General features: G+C 40.3%; 1 protein-coding gene across 1 annotated transcript; it reads left to right on the forward strand.

Annotated features, from left to right (window-relative positions):
* Positions 1-346: 346 nt before the first annotated feature.
* LOC139463481 (uncharacterized) lies at positions 347-8,107 on the forward strand. The gene is made up of 4 exons (XM_071244752.1): positions 347-458; positions 1,281-1,476; positions 5,390-5,454; positions 7,812-8,107. Exons 1-4 carry the CDS (start codon positions 347-349, stop codon positions 7,814-7,816), a joined length of 378 nt encoding a protein of 125 aa, XP_071100853.1. The 3' UTR covers positions 7,817-8,107.
* The last annotated feature ends 13,627 nt before the right edge of the window (positions 8,108-21,734 follow it).

Raw genomic sequence — 21,734 nt, forward strand, 5'->3', positions numbered from 1 at the left:
TGCAAAATAAATAGAAAATGAATGTGTCTGTCCAGTTTACTGGGATGTCATAGTGTCCAACACAGATAAGTCTTTATGCCAAGGTGCATAGCGATCCCTCATTAGCGCGTCCAAACATGTCCGGAGGATTCCTATAGAATACAATGGCGTTGTTGTCCATCTGGTAATGTCATCTCTATTACCAAAGTCGCCTCTTCGCGGAATATCATGCCGGGAAAGCCCGAAGAGAGCCGATCTCCCGCTGAGACTATTTTCCTAAACAATAGTTACGGACAGGACAAAATGTCGAGGGAAAATGCGTTCCCATTTCATACAGAGGGTATCATGAAATTGTGGAAATTAAGAGATGTCTGTTTCTGACAGGAGGGTTGGTCAGGGATTATATATAAAGCTACCAGATTTTCGTTCATCCTCAAACGTTTCAACAAGCTTGAAGACTTTCCACCTGTTGCTCAAAGGTATGTGTATTTTGTGTCTGAATCATTTTATGTCAGCTGTTCTATATCCACGTTTATGTTTTATTAATATTCATAATAATAGTACTTGAGAAGTCTGCTTTGAAGTCTTTTGTAAAGCTGCATTTCAAGTAGCCGATTTGCATTCACTGAAATGTATTGTTGAACTTAACAGAAAATACAATCATTGAATGAGAAGCATTTAAGAAAAGCTTTACTTGAAAAATATTTCTTTTCAAATTCGTCTGTGACCATATGGCTTTCCATATTCATTTGCGGAAATTTCAGCCGAAACATAACAAAGTGGATCGTATCAGCTGACAGTTTCTAAATTACTGTGCCTAGTCTTCTAATCAGCACAAGATAAATATTTTCTGATTTTTAAAAGATTGACAAGTTTCTGTTGAGGCTTGAACTGCCGGGCAAAAAAGGTATACACCAAAGTTTTATTTTGGCTTAAAATGAAACAAGAAAGAAATGGTTATTCGACTGTAATGTTTTTGGTAAGAGTATCACAGTTGCATTTTGGACCTCAAGTTTGCAGTGTTTCGTGCAGCCTAGTAACGTTTGATCGCGTTTGTGATACCCAATTTTCAAGGGAATATTTTCTCTTTCTCGGCCGTTTAAATAGCGCACTTAGATATTTTTTCTAACAGGCACTAAATTTATTTTACGTTGAGTGTTTTGTGTTTTAAACATACAAAATGTAATTCATACATATATAGACGTGATGAAAATAACTATTTTAAACATTTTACTGTACAATTACGGAAAAAAAGTACTTAAAGGAAATAAACATTTCAAAGAAACATTTTCACATTGCAGAACACATCGAAACCTTCAAGATGCAAAAACTCGTCATAGCAGTGCTTTTAGTGTTTTCATTGGTTGTAATGGAAGTCACGTGTCAGGACGCCATGTTGGCTCCTCCCGACAGGCCATCTGAGTTCCGGTCACCTGACCAACTCCGTCAGTACTTGAAGGCTCTCAATGAGTATTATGCAATCGTTGGCCGCCCAAGGTAAGCTATTCCATGCAATGATTCATGTTTCTGTATGACATAATGATATTACCCGAAACCCGTCAGCACCAAAATTTCGATTATATGTTTAATGCATAAGCAGTATTTTTTCACATTCGTGACAATGTTGAGTATGTCATGTAATATATAAAAAATAAATATAAGCGATATATAACTCTTTCCATATTCAAGAGAAATCTCTGACAAAAGGAGAGTCGATTGCACGATTCCGACTATATCATGAGCATGTGTTTTTATGAATCACTATCAAACAGTGATGATACCAGGTGTTCGCCAAGGTGAGCGTTTCCTGCCCCACCTGAGGCACTCGTCACAAACACATGTGAAGACATAAAAACGATTTAGCACTGTACGAGAGGTTAAGTCGTCTAAGGCACCAAAATACGTTGTTGTCATCGTGATCATGGGCTCGAATCCCGGTTCGCTCTGGTTATGTGTCTAAGTTTGTCAGCATCTTTACCGTGCTTGTTGGTTTCACTAAAGCTGACATGCTGTGTTATCACTGAAATAGTGTTCACAGTGGCATTAAACTCAGCTCACTCACTCACTCACTCACTCTCACACTGTAGATATTGACTGAATTAGTACCGACTGATCCCACTCACCTACTTGATACTGAATATCGAAATCCCCAAGTTTCTGAGCTACTGCTTGAACAAACATGAGATTTTAAATCTGTGGTTCTGCGTGCAGATGCTATAGTGAGTGAGTGAGTGAGTGAGTGAGTGAGTGAGTGAGTATGGTTTCCGTCGCTTTTAGCAATATTCCAGCAATATCACGTCGGGGGACACCAGAAATAAGTTTCACACATTGTACTCATGTCGGGAATCGAACCCGGGTCTTCAGCGTAATGAGCTTTACCTGCAAGACAACCCCACCGCTCCTAGATGCTATAACAATCAGACCAAATTGTCAGCCGTGTTTGTTTTGGAAAAGAAAACAAGTATTTAAAGCTCACGTAAAATCCCAATGAAGATGTCACTTTGCACTCTTACCAAACGTGACCACTGACATGAGTACGTGAGTGAGTATGGCTTTACGCTGCTTTTAGGAATATTCCAGCAGTATTACAGTGGGGGACACCGGGTAGGGCTTCACTCAGAATGTTCATGTGGGGAATCGAATCTGTTGAACAACTGTTCCCACCCAATACGATACACGATATTATTATACATATGGTTTTACATATGCAAATCCATACGAGGCACATGAATAATAATTATTTCATGCGCTCTGCAACATTGTTAACGTAATTCAAATAACATTGTTGACGTAATGCAGACATCGATGTTAACGTATTGTTCATGACGTTACACTAGTAATGACGTCAAATCATTTCATTGCTGACGTCATTTCGACCTTGTTAGCTTGTTGGAGGGTATTTCAATATAGAAGAGTCCGCTTCTTTATCCGAGTTAATTGCCAGTTATGGATCATAAAGAAATTGTTTCATTTCTTTGTTTATCAATTGTATGCAGGAGGCCTTAGGGAATACAATTCAATTCAGTTTATTGTATTCCAGACCTTTGGTCAATGGACAATGACACATATTAATGACTTGGGCAGTAGAGGTACATAAGACAATATCATCAGACTTATCGATAACTGATATAAAGAGATAGATGTTCATTCAAAACATGACAAGATTTCTACAAGGCTTCAGTCCAAGAGAGTACAAGATGAAAATCGAACAATTATCTATATCTTTCTTGAAACATAATTTGCTCTAATCTAAAGGGAAATTTCAATAAAAAAATGGAATTCAACCTCAACGTTTATTACATATTGTTAAGGGTTAAGATGCATTTCCTTAAAGAATATTTTATATCAGGAACATTCACTTATTGTTGTGTACCATTATTCATAGGTGTCTTTATGTCTCGTTTTAAAAATGTATCAAGTCCTTATCATCAACATCCTCGTAGATCCTAGCATTTCCATAACCAAATTTAAACAAAAGTTTGCAAATTAAAAATAATAATAACATGCAATAAACGCATGAGTTTAATATTGTAGGGGTCGTACAATGGACTATGCTTTGAGATGATATTTCTTGTGATTATGGAATTTTTTTTTATCTCTATTTATGTTATTAGAATACGGTACGTTTGCATGTGTATTACATATAACCAATATTTCATACATTTAATAACTGTCTTGTTGATTATTGGGTATCTTCCACATAGGTGAGAAAAGCTTTTAACTTCATGTCGAATATCTTAAACGATGACCATTTGTCCAACTTTGCCTACTTTCGCAAAGGGGCCAATACGACTGTTCTAATCGTACATTAAATAATATAATCTAAAAAATAAACTCGCAGGATTGTTTTACAAGCGAAAGAGTGTGACGCTTTAAGTATGTTTCTAGTTTCCAGTCAATATTGGGGATCATATTCGAAAATAATGCCCTAAGAATCAACCAAAATCTTCCCGGACCTTTTGGTCCGTCCTTTAAAATGTCACGATGTACATTGTAATATGAAGCTTCATGGGTCTAGCTATTGGAGTTGTCATTAACGAATAGAGTATTTTCAGTTGCACTTACATGGAGCCGGCTTTTGGTTAAGATTGTCCTATCCTTTTGGCTTGACAGTGGCTTTGTAGCATGATATGATTGTGTTTTCACAATGATCACAAATCCTTCGTGTTATTCAAGTTCTATTTCTACACGCTATGTGCAGCTATATTAAGATCACGTTTTAACGGATTCTGGGACCAACTCTTCACCGGTATAAATTGACCAAGGCCAAGTAACAAGCTTCCAGAAAGGTTTTCTCTTCTTAGTATTTGGGGCAACCGAGAATCGTTTTGATCCAGAAAGACATATCAAATGATGGCTATTTGAAGGGTCTTTACCCTCGGTGGCGGTTGGATAGCTTCCTGGTTAAAGCCGTCGCTTGTCATGTTGAAGACCTAGGATTGATTCCCCAATTCTAGTCCCCAATGAAATTGGTGCAATATTGCTAAAAGCGGCGTAAAACCATAATCATTCACCCCCTACCCCCTGGGGATTCCGGGTTACAATAGGTCCGAGCAACCTATGTTGGTCGTAATAGATCGGGTGGTCAGGCCTGGTTGCGTGTCATCGTTGTCGACGGCGTGGGTCGAGGCTGATAATATTAATCACTTGTTTGTTTGGTCTTGATAATTGACAGACCGCCGTCATTTAGTGGGAATAGCGCTAATTGCGACGTTAAAGAACAAACAAAACAAACACTGGTGATTGTCATGAATTAGCATTCACTAGTAATGTGTCACGTACTACCGGATCAGTATCGTGATTGGCGTCATGTACCTGCAAGTTCCCAGCGATAATACTAATGATAACAACAGGCTATTCAGATTGCGCATATTTCCAAAGGGGCATGCTCAAAGCGCCATTATTGCCTCGGTCACTGGATCAATTTGCACTCAAGAATCATTCTCAGCTCCCTGGGGAGTACACCCAAAATGCCACTATCAGGTGGCTAGGCCCCTTGGAATTGCCATGAATTGAGGTCAAGTTCTTATTAGATTGCCAAGTACAATCCTTGGTTCATCTAAAGTAAGTGAGTGAGTATGGTTTCACGCCGCTTTTAGCAATATTCAAGCGATATCACGTCGGGAGACAACAAAAATGGGCTTCGCACATTGTACCCATGTAGGGAATCGAACCAGGTGTTCGGTGTGACAGGCGAACGCTTTAACCACTAGGCTACCCCTTTGCCACGGTTCATCAGTATTTAGTACAACCAAGGGGGTCAAGTATTTTGTGTGACCATATGACAGAGGCAGGATTAAATATAGCTAGTTGACAATGACTTTTATTTTTCATGATATATTTGTTCGTGTTGCTTTAGTTTTTATTTGTAAAGAAACAGTTCCGTCACTACGAAATCATTTCTTTCCAGGTTCGGTAGAAGTGTGAACAAGAGATCTGTCAACGATGCAGTTTTCGGAGAGGCTACAAAAACAGGTAGGTTATCGCACGGTACACACTGTATGAAGTGAACCTCGAAATCTAGCTTCATCTTCTTGTTTGTGATGGTAAGATATGTTATATTGCTTTAAGGGACTCTCGAGTAGTCTCATGGTTGTTGCCACATACACACAAGCACGTATTGCGTATTTGTAAACGATGACTCCGAATAAGGGGAAGCTTGAAAAAACCCATCTTCCTTGAGGCAAGAGAGTTAACTGACTACAAAAGTCCTGTTTCCACCCTTGCCGAACTCGACTTGAATTTCTGGGCTCGATCGTAGCGCCACCAGTGGCTATAACAAGTTATGTCCCTTCTATGCCTCTCCCATGGACCAATCAGATTCCACCTCTCGTGTCACTTGCATTTGCTTCAAACAAAATGGCGGCGCCCAGTCAAGACGATCTGGTCGAAAATCAAGATCTATATTGTGATAAAACGTGTCTCACATCGTGCTGTGCATCAAATCACGTGAACACAGTGATTAAAAACATGAAAAGATTTGGAAAATATCTGTTGACAACGAGTTGGCGGTGCACATGCTTTGCAAATCCTACAATCGGCTGAAATCTGCACGACAGTTTACGAACTGGATTTCGATTTCGTTTCGCGATTTTGATTGGACTATGCATAGTCCAGCCAAAATGTAACTCAATAATACCAGCCTAGTTCGGCAAGGTCGGAAATTGGACTTTTAAAAGTTAACTCACTTGCCTCGAGAAGATAGAAAAAGACATACTGTAGATTTTCATTAATTTGTCATAACATGCTTAGGTCTAACATGTCTTTTATGTCGCAACTGGCACGTCTTGATGTTGATATCATGCCCTCATTACACCCCTGGGCGTGGGTAATCATCAACTACATATCATCTATCGAACGATATGAAACTTGAACGCGGATTTACTAATAGATAAATATTTTAATGAGAGCATATCTTTTCCGTAAATTGAACGATTTTAATTTGCTCTCGGCGCATAACACTAGCCTTCTACGTCAGTATATCAAACAGTTTATGTGCAGGTTCTACCAAATGCAAAACAAGAAATAAATATGTTGTAAGTAATCCCTAATATGATGTTTTGTGAGCAATGTAACACTGAGGGGCAAAAGAAAGTATACCTAGTTTGTGTTTTATGGAATAAATATATTTAAAGGTATCACCAATACCTGATTGTATTGTGTTGTTAAATAAGCCACTTGTACCACCAGAAGTCGTTATTATGTTATATATTGATAAATTCATAAGATCTGTAAGATCATAAGATTTGTAAAAAAGGTGTGTTAGCAAAATCAACAGGATTTTTCTAAAAATTTTTTACATGCTTTCGATGTACTTAATTACATTCGGAGTCTCTTCATATTTAAAACAAAGTTACGTGAACTTTAATGACAGTTGGGCAGACGCAATCATTTTCCTAACACTCCAACAGTTTGAGTATGGGTACTAAATCGTCCAATCGTTTTCCTTGAAAGGTTCACCTCCCATAGTTAAACAAGAGCGGTCAACTTCCCATATTTTGCAGTGTATAGTCAATATCACTTGAAGATTAGTTTGAGGCATTAACTTGATCGAACTTTGTGGTTAAGTAGGAGAGAGTCCTCAATCTCGCAATTATTTTCGCACATTCGGACATTGTCTTATATATATGTATATATGTATATATATATATGTAAGCTGTAACTGCATTTAGTGCTACGAGAACCATGACAATAAGATTACCATAAACCGATATGTCACTATAGTCGTTCCATAAGTTTAAGTGTTAAGGCAACTCTAAACCGTGTTGATACTGTTGTGTTACAATGTATAAGTTCTAAGACTACCATAAACCGGTTTGACACTTTAGTAGTTTCAATAGTATACGTGCTAAGACTACCATAAACCGGTTTGACACTTTAATAGTTACAATGATATGAGTGCTTAAACAAAAACAAACCGGTTTGCCACTTTAGTAGTTTCAATAGTATAAGTGCTAAGGCTACCACAAACCGGTTTGACACTTTAATAGTTTCAATAGTATAAGTGCTTAGACTAAAACAAACCGGTTTGACACTTTAGTAGTTACAATAGTATAAGTGCTAAGGCTACCACAAACCGGTTTGACACTTTAGTAGTTACAATAGTATAAGTGATACGATGTTAATAGCTCGAATGAGGCCACAAAGTTCTTACGTTGGTATTGAGGACATTCAACATTAATTAAATAATAATTGACCAGTCGTAACTTACATCAGTGAGCAAGCTTTCCAGTAATATCTGGGCGGGGGACACCAGAAATAGGTTTCACAACTATTATTAATGAAAGTTCTATGTACATGATGTCTGATATTATGTTTTCTTCTGTTAACAGAGTAGACAATGGCGACGTTGAGGACACAGGGTACTGGCAATTAGATTTCTAACCTTCATCAGCACCAAAAACTGATCACGACAACATCTCATTGGTTAGAGAATGCTGCGCCATTATGACGACAGAGCGTATTGCGTCATCATGACGACAGAGCGTATTGCGTCATCATGACGACAGAGGTTGACGAAAGTTCGGTGTCATAACTCTTTCACCATGACGACGTGAAATAAGACTCCTCTGTTGAAACATATGCTGTGCGTGTTTTTCATATTGTTGAAACAATGATCCAATAAAGGTCGGGAAATTTAACCGTGTTGATTTGTTTATATCAGGTGTCTTTTTAATATCTGAAGACATTTAGTTTCTATCTACGTCTTTATGAGAAACGTGAATGGTCAATCGATAGACTCTGTTCGGTAAGACTCTTCCGAACTACGAGTAGGGAAAGGTTAATGGTCTTTCTTGTACACCGTGGAGATGATTAAGGACTCCTAACTAAACTGATGGGCCAAATAAAGTAGACACCAACTATGACACAAACAAGAAATTGTTATTTGATGGCAATGTATTTGATGCGGGTATCATGGTTGTTTTTTGGACCTTAAGCAGTGTCTCGGCAACTGTTTTCATCCCAGTTACGTTTTAATAAGTTTTAGTCTTTTTGGTCAAATCCAATTTTCAAGTGTAAACTTTCGTTTTCCTGGCATTATATATGTTTAGATATTAGTCATTTTAAAATATCGTATTCTGATGAAACACATACTTATATTGAAATTCCGACACCCAAATCAATCATCATTCACATTAGGCTTAAGAAAGTTGATCGTTCTGAATGCGGTGCGGTGGGGTAGCCTAGTGGTTAAAGCATTTGCCCGTGACGCCGAAGACCCGGGTTCATTTTCCCATATGGGTACAATGCGTGAAGGTTTTTTATCGTCTTCCTCGTCGTGCTATTGCCCAAATATTGCTGAAAACGGCATAAGACCATACTCACTCACTTTCTTAATGTATACCCAACGAGGGTATTTTGGGGATGTTTCTCATTCATGGGTAGGATCTACACACAATCTATTACCATGGCATTTGGGGTATCGGTAAAATAAATATCATCATGCAATATATATGAAGGAAAACCGGACGTCGTGTTCAGCAGAGCATTATATATTTGAGTTTCATTCAAATGGTAATATTTGATTTGGGCACCTGTTAGTTTTAAGATGCATTGTCGGTTTGGATAGGATGTCGGAATAATAAGATACCAGAAGTCACTGTCCTGTGAACGTTGTAGCAAGATGAATTGAAAACTGAAGCAACACGGAGTCTGTTGAATTTTGCACCGATATGACATTGACCACCTTTTACCTTATATAAAACACTAGATAGTTGAACAGTCAAACCCTGTTAGTCAGGACACTGAGAATCCGGGCAGTGGGGAAGGTCTATATATCACCAAAGGAATATACGCCATACCCATGATTCGTTAACATTTGAAAATCCGTACGACTGCACACGAGGATCTCCCATGTTTATTCAGACGAACGAATGACCTAATTTTGCATCCGTTGTGATGGGTGCCACCTTCAGGGCAGGATACGCTCACCGTGTCGCGAACACCTGTTATGGTCACTATTTGATAGTTAGTCATAAACATTACCTTCTGTATGGTTGGTATCGTACAATGCGCTCTCCTTTTAGCAGAAATTTCTGATAAATATGGAAATGGCTTGTCGCTTTTATTTATTCACTGAAAACTCGAAATATCAGATGAACATCCACGAAATACGAACATCTTTCTTTTAAGACGAATGTTCTTTGGAACACCAAAATTGAGAAAAACAACGACGAGGAGAGTTATTTATCGTACAATAAAACACTACAGTGAGATAAACAACAAGGGTGCAGCTCCGCGTGGTTCATCTTCCCTGCAGTGTTTAATTGTGCGATAAACAACGGCCACGAGTCGTTTATTTCGTATATGAGATTATTTAACGTCACGGTAAGGATGTTATTAACAGTTACAAGCCTTAAATATATCTAGCTGCATTTACAATTCCATTTTATGAAGATTAATATTAACTACGCATTAAACAGTATTTCAGTTACATTACGGTGTGAGGCGGGAGAAAACTGAGACTCAAGACGTTTACATCCCACGAACTCAGTACAAATAGAGAGTTTTGGTGTGTGTGTGTGTGCGTGCGTGCGAGCGTGCGTGTGTGTGTGCGTGCGTGCGCGCGTGTGTGTTCGAGTGTGCGTGACTCCAAATAATACTGGTTTTGCCAAACTAACGCTATTTTGCCCTTTTCGCCAAAGCGTAATCTGTTGGAGTGAGTGAGTGAATATGGCTTTAGCACTATTCCAGCAATATCACGGCGGGGGACACAAGAAATGGGTTTCACACATTGTTCAGAAGTAGGGAATCGAACCCGGGTCTTTTGCGTGACGAGCGAACTCTTTAACCACTAGGTTACCCAACCGCCCCTATTCTGTTGGATAATCAAGGACAGTTAATCTCTTGCATTGAGATTTATTATTATGGTGCTATTCACTGAAATACCATGTCCAGGTTAACGTGGATACCCACTCTAACTCAGACCCCGAGCCTAAATCATGTCCAGGCAGGGTGAAAACAGGTACATCTTTGAACACCTTCTGGTGTGACGCGGCCGGAGCTCGGACCATTGACTTTCCCCTTTCAGAGCAGTAATAATTACGTTTTATATAAGTGAGTGAGTGAGTTTGGTTTAACGCCGCTTTTAACAGTATTCCAGTTATATCGCGGCGTGTCAGCTTCATGTAAAATGTTCTTGCATTGATAAGAAGTAGCTGTGCAGGCTTTGGCATTGATCCTTACAACACTGGTAGAAAAGGAAAAAATATGCGTTTAACAACATCACTACCATTACCAAACATGTATTAAGTAAGTGAATGAGTGAGTTAGTTGGGTTTAACGCCGCCTCTAACAGTATTCCAGTCATATCGCGGCGTGTCAGCTTAATGTGGGAGGAAAGCCCGAAGTGATGCAGGTCTCAGACGGTTACCACTTCGGTGAAACCACGAGCACGGGTATGGTGCTGAATAACTTGAAACATAATCGGGGCGAACCGGGATTCGAACCCACAATCATAGGTTTCTGGCGTGTCCAAGGGACGCAACTCTGCACAGCGAATCGCGGCGCCTTTGACGGTTGGGCCACCCGTGCCCCCTCTAATATAAGACAGCAATAGTTTCATCAGGGCTTCCTAGAACACCCGGTGTTATTACAATTGTACACGTATTTGATAAGGTCAACTTTCTTCAGTTGTCGCTTCACGAATGTCAGACATTTTCTCGCAGTAACCAGTATATCAATTTGAATAACCTATTAAATTGACAACGCGTTACTGCCTACTTAATGTCTATATGTCGAGGCAGTAAATCCTCGTCATACGATATTTTCAACATTAAGCAAGGGAACAAATCCAACAAAACAGAGTAGATGTCAAACCGTGAATGACTGTATATGTATGGTACCCACTGGAATTGTCTTGGATTCACTTTAATAACCAATGAATGACGTCTGTGTTGTACCCATTTAGTTTATTATCACAAAAAAAACAATAAAACTCATGTTTTGGAGTTATTAAGAATTTTTTTTTTATAGTTTTAAAAACTAACACAGACATTTAATATACACGAGGGATAAATAATAGAAACTCTTTTTTCCCCTGTTGATTATGCTTCTCATTCTGAAGGTTATAAGTTCTAAGTTCATTTGCTGTAAACCCATTTTATTTCATGGTCATCATGGTGGAATAGCTAATTTCCAAAAGAATAGACAAAAATGGAGTATGATAAGGGATGAAATATTAAGACTAAGAGACGCGGGAAGCTTAACACAGGTGTGCTCTTCAATCAGGACAATGTGCCAGTGCTCAAATCAGTCATTGCTATAGCTACCATCCACGAATGTGGCTTTGAACTCCTTCAGCACCACCTTATTCTGCTGATCTAGCTCCGTCCGGCTTCTCAGACCCTTTTCCCAAACATTAAGGAAGCTCCAGCCTAAACCTATTTCGATTCGAACGATGACATCATACAAGCTGTGGAGAACTTTAAGCAGCAAGGACTTCTGTATCGTGTATCAATCAGGAAAGTACGGAAGCGTAGTAGGGCCACGGTGATTTTTTTTGGTCTAAGTATCTCCTACGTAGGACTTAGTATCTTCTACGTAGGACTTAGTGCCTCCTACGTAGGACTTACTATCTCCTACGTAGGACTTAGTATATCCTTCGTAGGACTAACTATCTCCTACGTAGGAGAAAATAAGTCCTACGTAGGAGATAGTTAGTCCTACGATGGATATACGTAGGAGAAAATAAGTCCTACGTAGGATATACTAAGTCCTACGTAGGAGAAAATAAGTCCTACGTAGGACTTAGTATCTTCTACGTAGGACTTAGTATCTCCTACGTAGGACTTATTTTCTCCTACGTAGGACTTAGTATCTCCTACGTAGGACTTACTATCTCCTACGTAGGACTTACTATCTCCTACGTAGGACTTATTTTCTCCTACGTAGGACTTACTATCTCCTACGTAGGAGATAGTTAGTCCTACGTAGGGGATAGTAAATCCTAAGAAGGAGATAGTAAGTCCGACGTAGGAGATACTTTGACAAAATAAAATTTCACCATGGCCCCACTACGCTTCCGTAAGAAAGGGATTATGTTGAAAAATATATCTTTTTTAATGTCATTAGGTGATGTCTTTCTGTGTAAGTCTCAGAACATATCACTTACACCTCATATGGAATATCGGAATATGAAACGAATATTATTATATATGTGTATTCCGACATAACGCTTTCATTTCGAGGTGAACAGAAATGGGGCTTAAGGTCGAGTTCAAGATTATTGCATAAATATAACCACGTGCATGAACGTGTATGTATGTGTGTGTGTGTGGCTGCTTGTACTAGTCCGGACTGAATCCGGTTTTGTAGTGCCCTCCCACTGAGATACCATGACACAGTTTACATGGATACCTCACTCAGATACAGAAACCCGACCAGTCCATGTTTATCTCATTAATGCCAAGGGTCAAGAAGGGCAACAACAAGTATCATCTTGTAACATTTTTCAGATATGAAGCGGCCAGGGAATGGTACCCCGACCTCCGGGTAAATACTCTATCCACTACACTCCGGAGGGGGTTCGGAAAAAGCTAAATTTTGGATACATCTAACACGTATAATTATGGAATAATGGTAATTAACGTTGCCGCTAATGATTTAAAGGGTTCTGGATATCCCGAGTTGATTGATGGCCGTGTACATTTATTGGTAGACTAATTTGTTCTCTGAAACATCTCATAATATGCATGCAGTGATGGGCCAATTATGGGAGACCTCTTTTCTGGTATGACAACAAAGCATTCATGGTGGCATTGTTTCTAAATGTTAACTTTCCGTTCTTATGTTTTATCGATTCCATGATAGTATTCTCGTATTCATTCGCAAAAACGCAGAGGAAAGCTGAGACAAAATCATACTGAAAGACCAGCGTATCTATGATCAAATATTTTCAGTATATTCCCTCATAGTATTTCAACAACCTTGTGTGGGCCGCGAATAGCTTCAAACTTCCTCACAATGCGTTAAACAATAACGCATTCACTCTTTTGTTGAATAAAATAATCTGTCCATTGTATGATTGAGACTACATATATATCATACGCTTGTGTTTATAAATCATTATCAAACAGTGTGGATAGCTGGCGTTCGCGAGAAGGTAAGCGTATCCTGCCCCGTCGGTGACGCCCGTCACAAACACATGCAAAGGCAAATCAGTTGTTCACCTGAAAAGAAACTCGGGAATAGTTGATACAAGTCAAAATAGGGAATTGCATCGGACTGAGACCCTGAATGTTATAATCCTGGTCAAACAACTTCGAAGCGAGTGTTGTATGACGCCCTTTGAAATCTTCGTGGAAAGCATGCTCGAGTGAACCTGAAAAGTTGTGAAATGTTGTCACCAAAGGCTGGAGCTACTGGATCAATCAGATTGCTCGACATGAAGTGAAAATTGGCTTAGAAAGTTGAATGCATCCCTCTTATCATACAGTCGTGTGGATAGTTTTTGTCACTCTAAATCTTTATGCACAGTTCACTCGTCTCTTTTTTTTCTAGTTCAGGTGGTTTAATCAGTGGAAGGGAATTGGTTATTTGACCATTACTGAACGATATCAGGTCATCGAGCTGACTGAAACTTTGTTTAACTTCTTGGTCAAATTCCTTTGTTTAGATCTTGTTAATCCGAGCAGGAATTCCGATCCATGTGAATAAGGAAAGCAAGAAGGAGAGCACAATTGGTACCCATCTAATTGCATAGAGCCTATGTGCAATGTTTTTGGGTGTGTTGAAGCGTTAGGTTTCAGAAAGCGTTCTATCTCTGGCATTTTTTTTTCAAAGTGTATTTTTCTTCCGATGACAGACCATGATAAACTGACGTTCAAAAGAAACTTTACCAGAGTTTGAAATCACTCTTGCTCAAAAACAACAAAACATACATGCATGAAGTAAAGTGTATTGAGAAGATCAATATATCAATATAATCAACACTGAAAAAGACAATCATACCGCGACCGAGAATGACGTCAGAGCGTCAGTCACATTGTTCGACTGTGAGTCGTGGCATGTCTTTTGTGTTTTTTTATCACTGTGGATGTCTGACTTGCCGTTGCAATCGTTTTATACCCTTACCCGCACGTGCATTTGCAGTTGTCCATGGTGCACGTGTTTTTCACTTTTTCGCGTGTTATCTCGCAAACATGTAACAGACGATTAACATTATCTGCATACACTATTGTTGCATTTAGGTTATGTGTTTTAGATAGACTTCATCGAAAATGTTTTTATACTTTGTCTGAAATTTATATTTTCAGTTGGTAAAGTTTCATTTGGACGTCAGTTTATTTATATTACATGGTCCCCTACTTTATGGAGAGTATACATTAATTGATAACTTGAAATTAGTCAAAATCATGACAATGAATATTGGTTTACAGACTGCTTGGTCGGCTTATATTGGTGTGTACACAGCACAACACCTGTCAGTGTAGACCAATGTAGCCATCCTCTCTAATCCAGTGAATCATAGCTCTATTATATTCTATATATGCTAAACCCATTGGCAGCGTCCGGTACAAGAGCATCGGTTTGAGCCTGGTTCAACGTACATGACGCTAAAAGTAGTCGTCCAATCATGAGCGAGAGAAATTCTGTGCTAAGTGATTGATACCATGAGCATTGATCTACGCACGCGTCAACCAAGCCAGCGAGCCTCACCACCCGATCGATCCCGTTAGTCGCCTATAACGACAAGCATATAGTTGCCTCTTACGACAGACACCGCTCTCAACAGTATTCCAGTTATACCACGGAGTGTCAGCTTGATATCGAAGTTAAGCCCGAATTGGTGCAGGTCTCAGGCGTTTAGTACTTTGGGAAATCCATCTCCAATAAATGACAATAACAACCACGACTTGATTGTAAAGATATACTAATAGTCAGAATTCGAATTTATTTTCATTCAGACTTTTTAATTTAAAAAATACAAAACAAACTGTATACCATCTTTAATGTAAAAGAGAATGAGTGACCTCGGCTTAACGCAGCTTTAACAGCATTCGTTACAGTTTTATCATGGAGTGTCACTTTCGTAGTGGAAAGCCCAAACCTTTTTTCCCTTTTGCGAAAACCCACGAGCTTGGGCATGGTCCTGACAAAACAAAAATCATAATCATAATCAGGGATAATAGAGTTATAACCCAAATAATAGGAACATAACGTGTTTCAATATGGTAATACACTCTTCGGAAAAAGAAACGCATAGTTAAAAAATAAGGATATTTATTAAGCGGATGTAAAAGTATCTACACAGAATATGCGTGAACACAATCAAATGAAATTAGACACAGTATTCATTCAGTTCAGTCATTTCACATTTGTAGCCATAACGGGGCGTCATGGTCACTACCTGGTCACACCACCTCTTGCAGGGGATGTACCGACCTTGAGCAGGGGTGGTCACTCTTGGTCTTCCACTTCTGGGACACACACGCGCACGAAAAACACACATGCTCACACACACACACACACACACACACACACACACACACACACACACACACTCGCACGCACGCACGCACGCACGCACGCACGCACGCACGCGCGCACGCACACACACACTGCACTGCCAAAACAAGACACTCTGATATCTGTGTCTGTCTGGCCTATCCTCGACCTAAACAAATATGATGGAAATCAACCATGGCATAGACAATGACCCCTCTACCAACAGTATTCCGCCCTAGGTCAGAACTCTGCAATCACAGCAATCTGAAGTATGATAAGTTTAAATGGAATAAATTGCAGTGCAACCCATGTGCTTTTAGTGTACTTCAAATTTCACTGCCAACTGAAACACCCGTTCGACTTTTATAACGAAAAGTTTACCGTAATTGGTGTGAAGAAAACAATTCGAATCTTTAAAAACGTCTGTGTTCAGCATCCTTAAATGAGTGAGTGAGTGAGTGGGTGAGTGAGTCAGAGAGTGAGTTTGTTACACCAAGTAGCAAAATTCCCGGAATATCACGGACGGGGACACCAGAAATGGGCCTCACATATTGTACCCATGTCGGAAATCGAACCCGGATCTTCGGCGTGATGTGCGAACACTTAACCACTTTATCTACCCCACCGCCCCTCAAAATGTGAAACCAAACAAAATGACCACAGTTTTTATTTGAGTAGATCTGTTGTTTTCACGTTTAAAGGAGCGCAGGTGGATGTGTGAATTGAGTTGTATTTAGAAATATTGCAGCATTATACATGTACGTTTATATGACGACAGTTTGTAAGAAGTCAAGCCTGGATCGGCCATTCAGTGGTCGATAGTGTGAGCAACGACGAAACAAAATCATCCTATTCATTGTTGATATTTGTAATCCCCGAATGATCGAGCATATCAATGCCATTGCTCTTCAGCATCTGCTCTCCGACAGCAATCTAGTAACGAGGATCTCTTCTTTCCTGAAATCACAAATCACAACAACACTCTCCGGTTTGAAATTAAAACCTCGTTCCCCTCAAACCAACCAGAACACCTGAATGATCACTTAAGTTCTGACTTCGAAGATATATTACGATTTTATTGCATGCACAAATGCCACGAAAATACAAAAAAACGTTTTTGCCATGGTTTTGTCTGAAACACAGCATCAACATCACCACTGGCATATGCAGTGTAGCTCTGATAGTGGCATGATAGGCATAGGCCCGGTAGCTTTCCATTATAAAGAAGTGGCCTTACTGAGGTGGTAGTTCATGGCCCATTACTCAGGTGGTATCACATGAAGTTTTACTCTTGTAGTGTTCCAGGATGTATTGCTCAGGTAGTGGTCCATGACGTATTACTCTGGTAGCGGCGCATGACGTATTACTCTGGTAGTGGCGCATGACGTATTACTCTGGTAGCGGCGCATGACGTATTACTCTGGTAGTGGCGCATGACGTATTACTCTAGTAGTGGCGCATGACGTATTACTCTGGTAGTGGCGCATGACGTATTACTCTAGTAGTGGCGCATGACGTATTACTCTGGTAGCGGCGCATGACGTATCACTCTGGTAGTGGCCCATGAAGTTTTACTCTTGTACTGTTCCATGATGTATTGCTCAGGCAGTAGTCCAAGAGGTATTACTCAGGTTGTGGCCCATGAAGTTTTACTCTTGTACTGTTCCATGATGTATTGCTCAGGTAGTAGTCCAAGAGGTATTACTCAGGTAGTGTTACGTTAAGTTTTACTCTTGTACTGTTCCATGATGTATTGCTCAGGTAGTGGTCCAAGAGGTATTACTCTTGTAGTGTTCAATGGGGTATTACTCTGATAGTGGTGCATGACGTATTACGCTATTGGTGGCACATGACGTATTACTCTGGTAATGGCTTATGGGGTATTACTCTGGCAGTGCTCTATGAGGTATTAATCTGGTAGTGCCTTATGACGTGTTACTCTGCTGGTGGTAGTGTTTCATGAGGTATTGCTCAGGTAGTGGTCCATGACGTATTATTCTGGTAGCGGCGCATGACGTATTACTCTGGTAGCGGCGCATGACGTATCACTCTGGTAGTGGCGCATGACGTATTACTCTGGTAGTGGCGCATGGCGCATTATTCTCGAAGTGGTTTATTAGGTATCAGTTTGGTAGTGGCTTACAATGTATCATTCTACTAGTGGTAGTGGTCCAGGGGGGATTTCTCAGGTAGTGAGGCATGGTGCATTGTTCTGGTCGAGGCTTATGACGTATTACTCTGGTCGTGGCTGATGAGGTATTACTCTGGCAGTGTCCCATGGGTTATTTCTCAGGTAGTGGTCGATGACGCTTTACTCTGGTATTGGCAGTGGTCCAATCGGTATAATCAGGTGGTGGTCCATGAGGTATTACTCTGGTAGAGACTTATGAGATATTAGTCTGGCAGTGTCTTATGGGGTATCACTCTGGTAGTATGTTGTATGACTCTACTAACTACCAGTGGTAGTAGTCAAGGAAGGAGGTATTGCGCAGGTAGTGGCGCATGAGGTATTAGTCTACCAGTGGTAGTGGTCCATAAGATATAACCCAGGCAGTGGCCCATGACGTATTACCCAGGAAGTGGCGCATTACTTAGGTAGTGGTTAATGGGGTATTGATTAGGTAGGGTCCATGAGGTATTGCTCAGGTAGTGGTCCATGAGGTTTGCTTAGGTAGTAGTCGATGAGGTATTGCTTAGGTAGTGGGCCATAAGTATTACTTAGGTACCTGTCCATGAGATATTGCTTAAGTAGTTGTCCATGAGGTATTGCGTAGGTAGGAGTCGATGAGGTATTGTTTAGGTAGTGGGCCATAAGTATTACTTATGTAGCTGTCCATTAGATAGTGCTTAGGTAGTGGTCCATAAGTATTACTCAGGTCGTGTCCCATGAAGTATTCGTCTTGTAGTGGTGGTCTGATAGAATCTTCCATCCTAACTGCTACGGGATACAACTCAAGCTGAGACGTCTGTTGACATTTGAAATCCTCTTGTAACTAAAAACCAAAAAATACACACAAAAATGGACTAAATGTAAACGATACTCAGCGACATCAACAGAAGCACTTACCTACAAACCAAACTCACGATATTACAAGAGACGTTTAGCTTTAATCGGATAACGAGGATCTCTTTTTTTCCTGAAATCACAAATCACAACAACACTCTCCGGTTTCTAATTAAAACCTCGTTCTCGCCAAACCAACCAGAACACCAGAATGCTCACTTTAGTTCTGACTTGAAGATATATTACGATTTTAGTGCATGCGCAAATGCCACGAGAAAACTAAAACAACTTGTGGTGTCAATCAAGTTCGTTTTTGCCATGGTTTTGTCTGAAACACAGCATCGACATTAACATTGACATATGCAGTGTAGCTCTGATAGTGGCATAAGAGGCATGGGCCCGGAAGTTTTCCATTTAATAAAGTAACAAACAAGTGTCCCATGAGGTGTTACTGAGGAAGTGGTCCATGGGGTAATTACTCTGGTAGCGGCGCATGACGAATTACTCTGGTAGTGGCGCATGACGTATTACTCAGGTAGCGGCGCATGACGAATTACTCTGGTAGCGGCGCATGACGTATAACTCTGGTAGTGGCGCATGACGTATTACTCTGGTAGTGGCTTATGAGGTATTAGTTTGGTAGTGGCTTACGAGGTATTATTCTCCGGGGATCCAGGGGGTATTTCTCAGGTAGTGTTGCATGGTGTAGTGCTCTGGTCGTGGCTGATGAGGTATTACTCTGGTAGTGGTAGTGGTCCAATCGGTATAATCAGGTGTAGGTGTAGAAGTCCATGGGGGTATTTCTCAAGTAGTGGCCCATTAAGTATTACTATGGTAGCAGCGCATGACGTAGTGGATTATGAGGTGTTACTTAGGTAGTTGTCCATGGCGTATCACTCTGGTAGTGGATTATGAGGTGTTACTTAGGTTGTTGTCCATGACGTATTACTCTGGTAGTGGATTATGAGGTGTTACTTAGGTAGTTGTCCATGACGTATTACTCTGGTAGTGGATTATGAGGTGTTCCTCAGGTAGTTGTCCATGGCGTATTACTCTGGTAGTGGATTATGAGGTGTTACTTAGGTAGTTGTCCATGACGTATTACTCTGGTAGTGGATTATGAGGTGTTCCTCAGGTAGTTGTCCATGGCGTATTACTCTGGTAGTGGATTATGAGGTGTTACTTAGGTAGTTGTCCATGACGTATTACTCTGGTAGTGGATTATGAGGTGTTCCTCAGGTAGTTGTCCATGGCGTATTACTCTGGTAGTGGATTATGAGGTGTTACTTAGGTAGTTGTCCATGACGTATTATTCTGGTAGTGGATTATGAGGTGTTCCTCAGGTAGTTGTCCATGGCGTATTACTCTGGTAGTGGATTATGAGGTGTTACTTAGGTAGTTGTCCATGACGTATTACTCTGGTAGTGGATTATGAGGTGTTCCTCAGGTAGTTGTCCATGGCGTATTACTCTGGTAGTGGATTATGAGGTGTTACTTAGGTAGTTGTCCATGACGTATTACTCTGGTAGTGGATTATGAGGTGTTTCTTAGGTAGTTGTCCATGGCGTATTACTCTGGTAGTGGATTATGAGGTGTTACTTAGGTAGTTGTCCATGACGTATTACTCTGGTAGTGGATTATGAGGTGTTCCTCAGGTAGTTGTCCATGACGTATTACTCTGGTAGTGGATTATGAGGTGTTCCTCAGGTAGTTGTCCATGGCGTATTACTCTGGTAGTGGATTATGAGGCGTTTCTTAGGTAGTTGTCCATGACGTATTACTCTGGTAGTGGATTATGAGGTGTTCCTCAGGTAGTTGTCCATGGCGTATTACTCTGGTAGTGGATTATGAGGTGTTACTTAGGTAGTTGTCCATGACGTATTACTCTGGTAGTGGATTATGAGGTGTTCCTCAGGTAGTTGTCCATGGCGTATCACTCTGGTAGTGGATTATGAGGTGTTACTTAGGTAGTTGTCCATGATGTATTACTCTGGTAGTGGATTATGAGGTGTTCCTCAGGTAGTTGTCCATGGCGTATTACAATGGTAGTGGATTATGAGGTGTTACTTAGGTAGTTGTCCATGACGTATTACTCTGGTAGTGGATTATGAGGTGTTTCTTAGGTAGTTGTCCATGGCGTATTACTCTGGTAGTGGATTATGAGGTGTTTCTTAGGTAGTTGTCCATGACGTATTACTCTGGTAGTGGATTATGAGGTGTTCCTCAGGTAGTTGTCCATGGCGTATTACTCTGGTAGTGGATTATGAGGTGTTACTTAGGTAGTTGTCCATGACGTATTACTCTGGTAGTGGATTATGAGGTGTTCCTCAGGTAGTTGTCCATGGCGTATCACTCTGGTAGTGGATTATGAGGTGTTACTTAGGTAGTTGTCCATGATGTATTACTCTGGTAGTGGATTATGAGGTGTTCCTCAGGTAGTTGTCCATGGCGTATTACTCTGGTAGTGGATTATGAGGTGTTACTTAGGTAGTTGTCCATGACGTATTACTCTGGTAGTGGATTATGAGGTGTTCCTCAGGTAGTTGTCCATGGCGTATTACTCTGGTAGTGGATTATGAGGTGTTACTTAGGTAGTTGTCCATGACGTATTACTCTGGTAGTGGATTATGAGGTGTTTCTTAGGTAGTTGTCCATGGCGTATTACTCTGGTAGTGGATTATGAGGTGTTTCTTAGGTAGTTGTCCATGACGTATTACTCTGGTAGTGGATTATGAGGTGTTTCTTAGGTAGTTGTCCATGGCGTATTACTCTGGTAGTGGATTATGAGGTGTTTCTTAGGTAG

This window comes from Haliotis cracherodii, unplaced genomic scaffold (assembly GCF_022045235.1).
Source record: "Haliotis cracherodii isolate W230 unplaced genomic scaffold, xgHalCrac1.p SCAF_16, whole genome shotgun sequence".
Classification (NCBI taxonomy): Eukaryota; Metazoa; Mollusca; class Gastropoda; order Lepetellida; family Haliotidae; genus Haliotis; species Haliotis cracherodii.

Coding starts and splice junctions, on each gene's coding strand:
- LOC139463481 (XM_071244752.1), top strand. CDS start 347: ATGTCTGTTTCTGACAGGAGGGTTGGTCAGGGATTATATATAAAGCTA. Junction 459..1,280: donor TTTCCACCTGTTGCTCAAAG/GTATGTGTATTT, acceptor TTCACATTGCAG/AACACATCGAAACCTTCAAG. Junction 1,477..5,389: donor GCAATCGTTGGCCGCCCAAG/GTAAGCTATTCC, acceptor ATTTCTTTCCAG/GTTCGGTAGAAGTGTGAACA.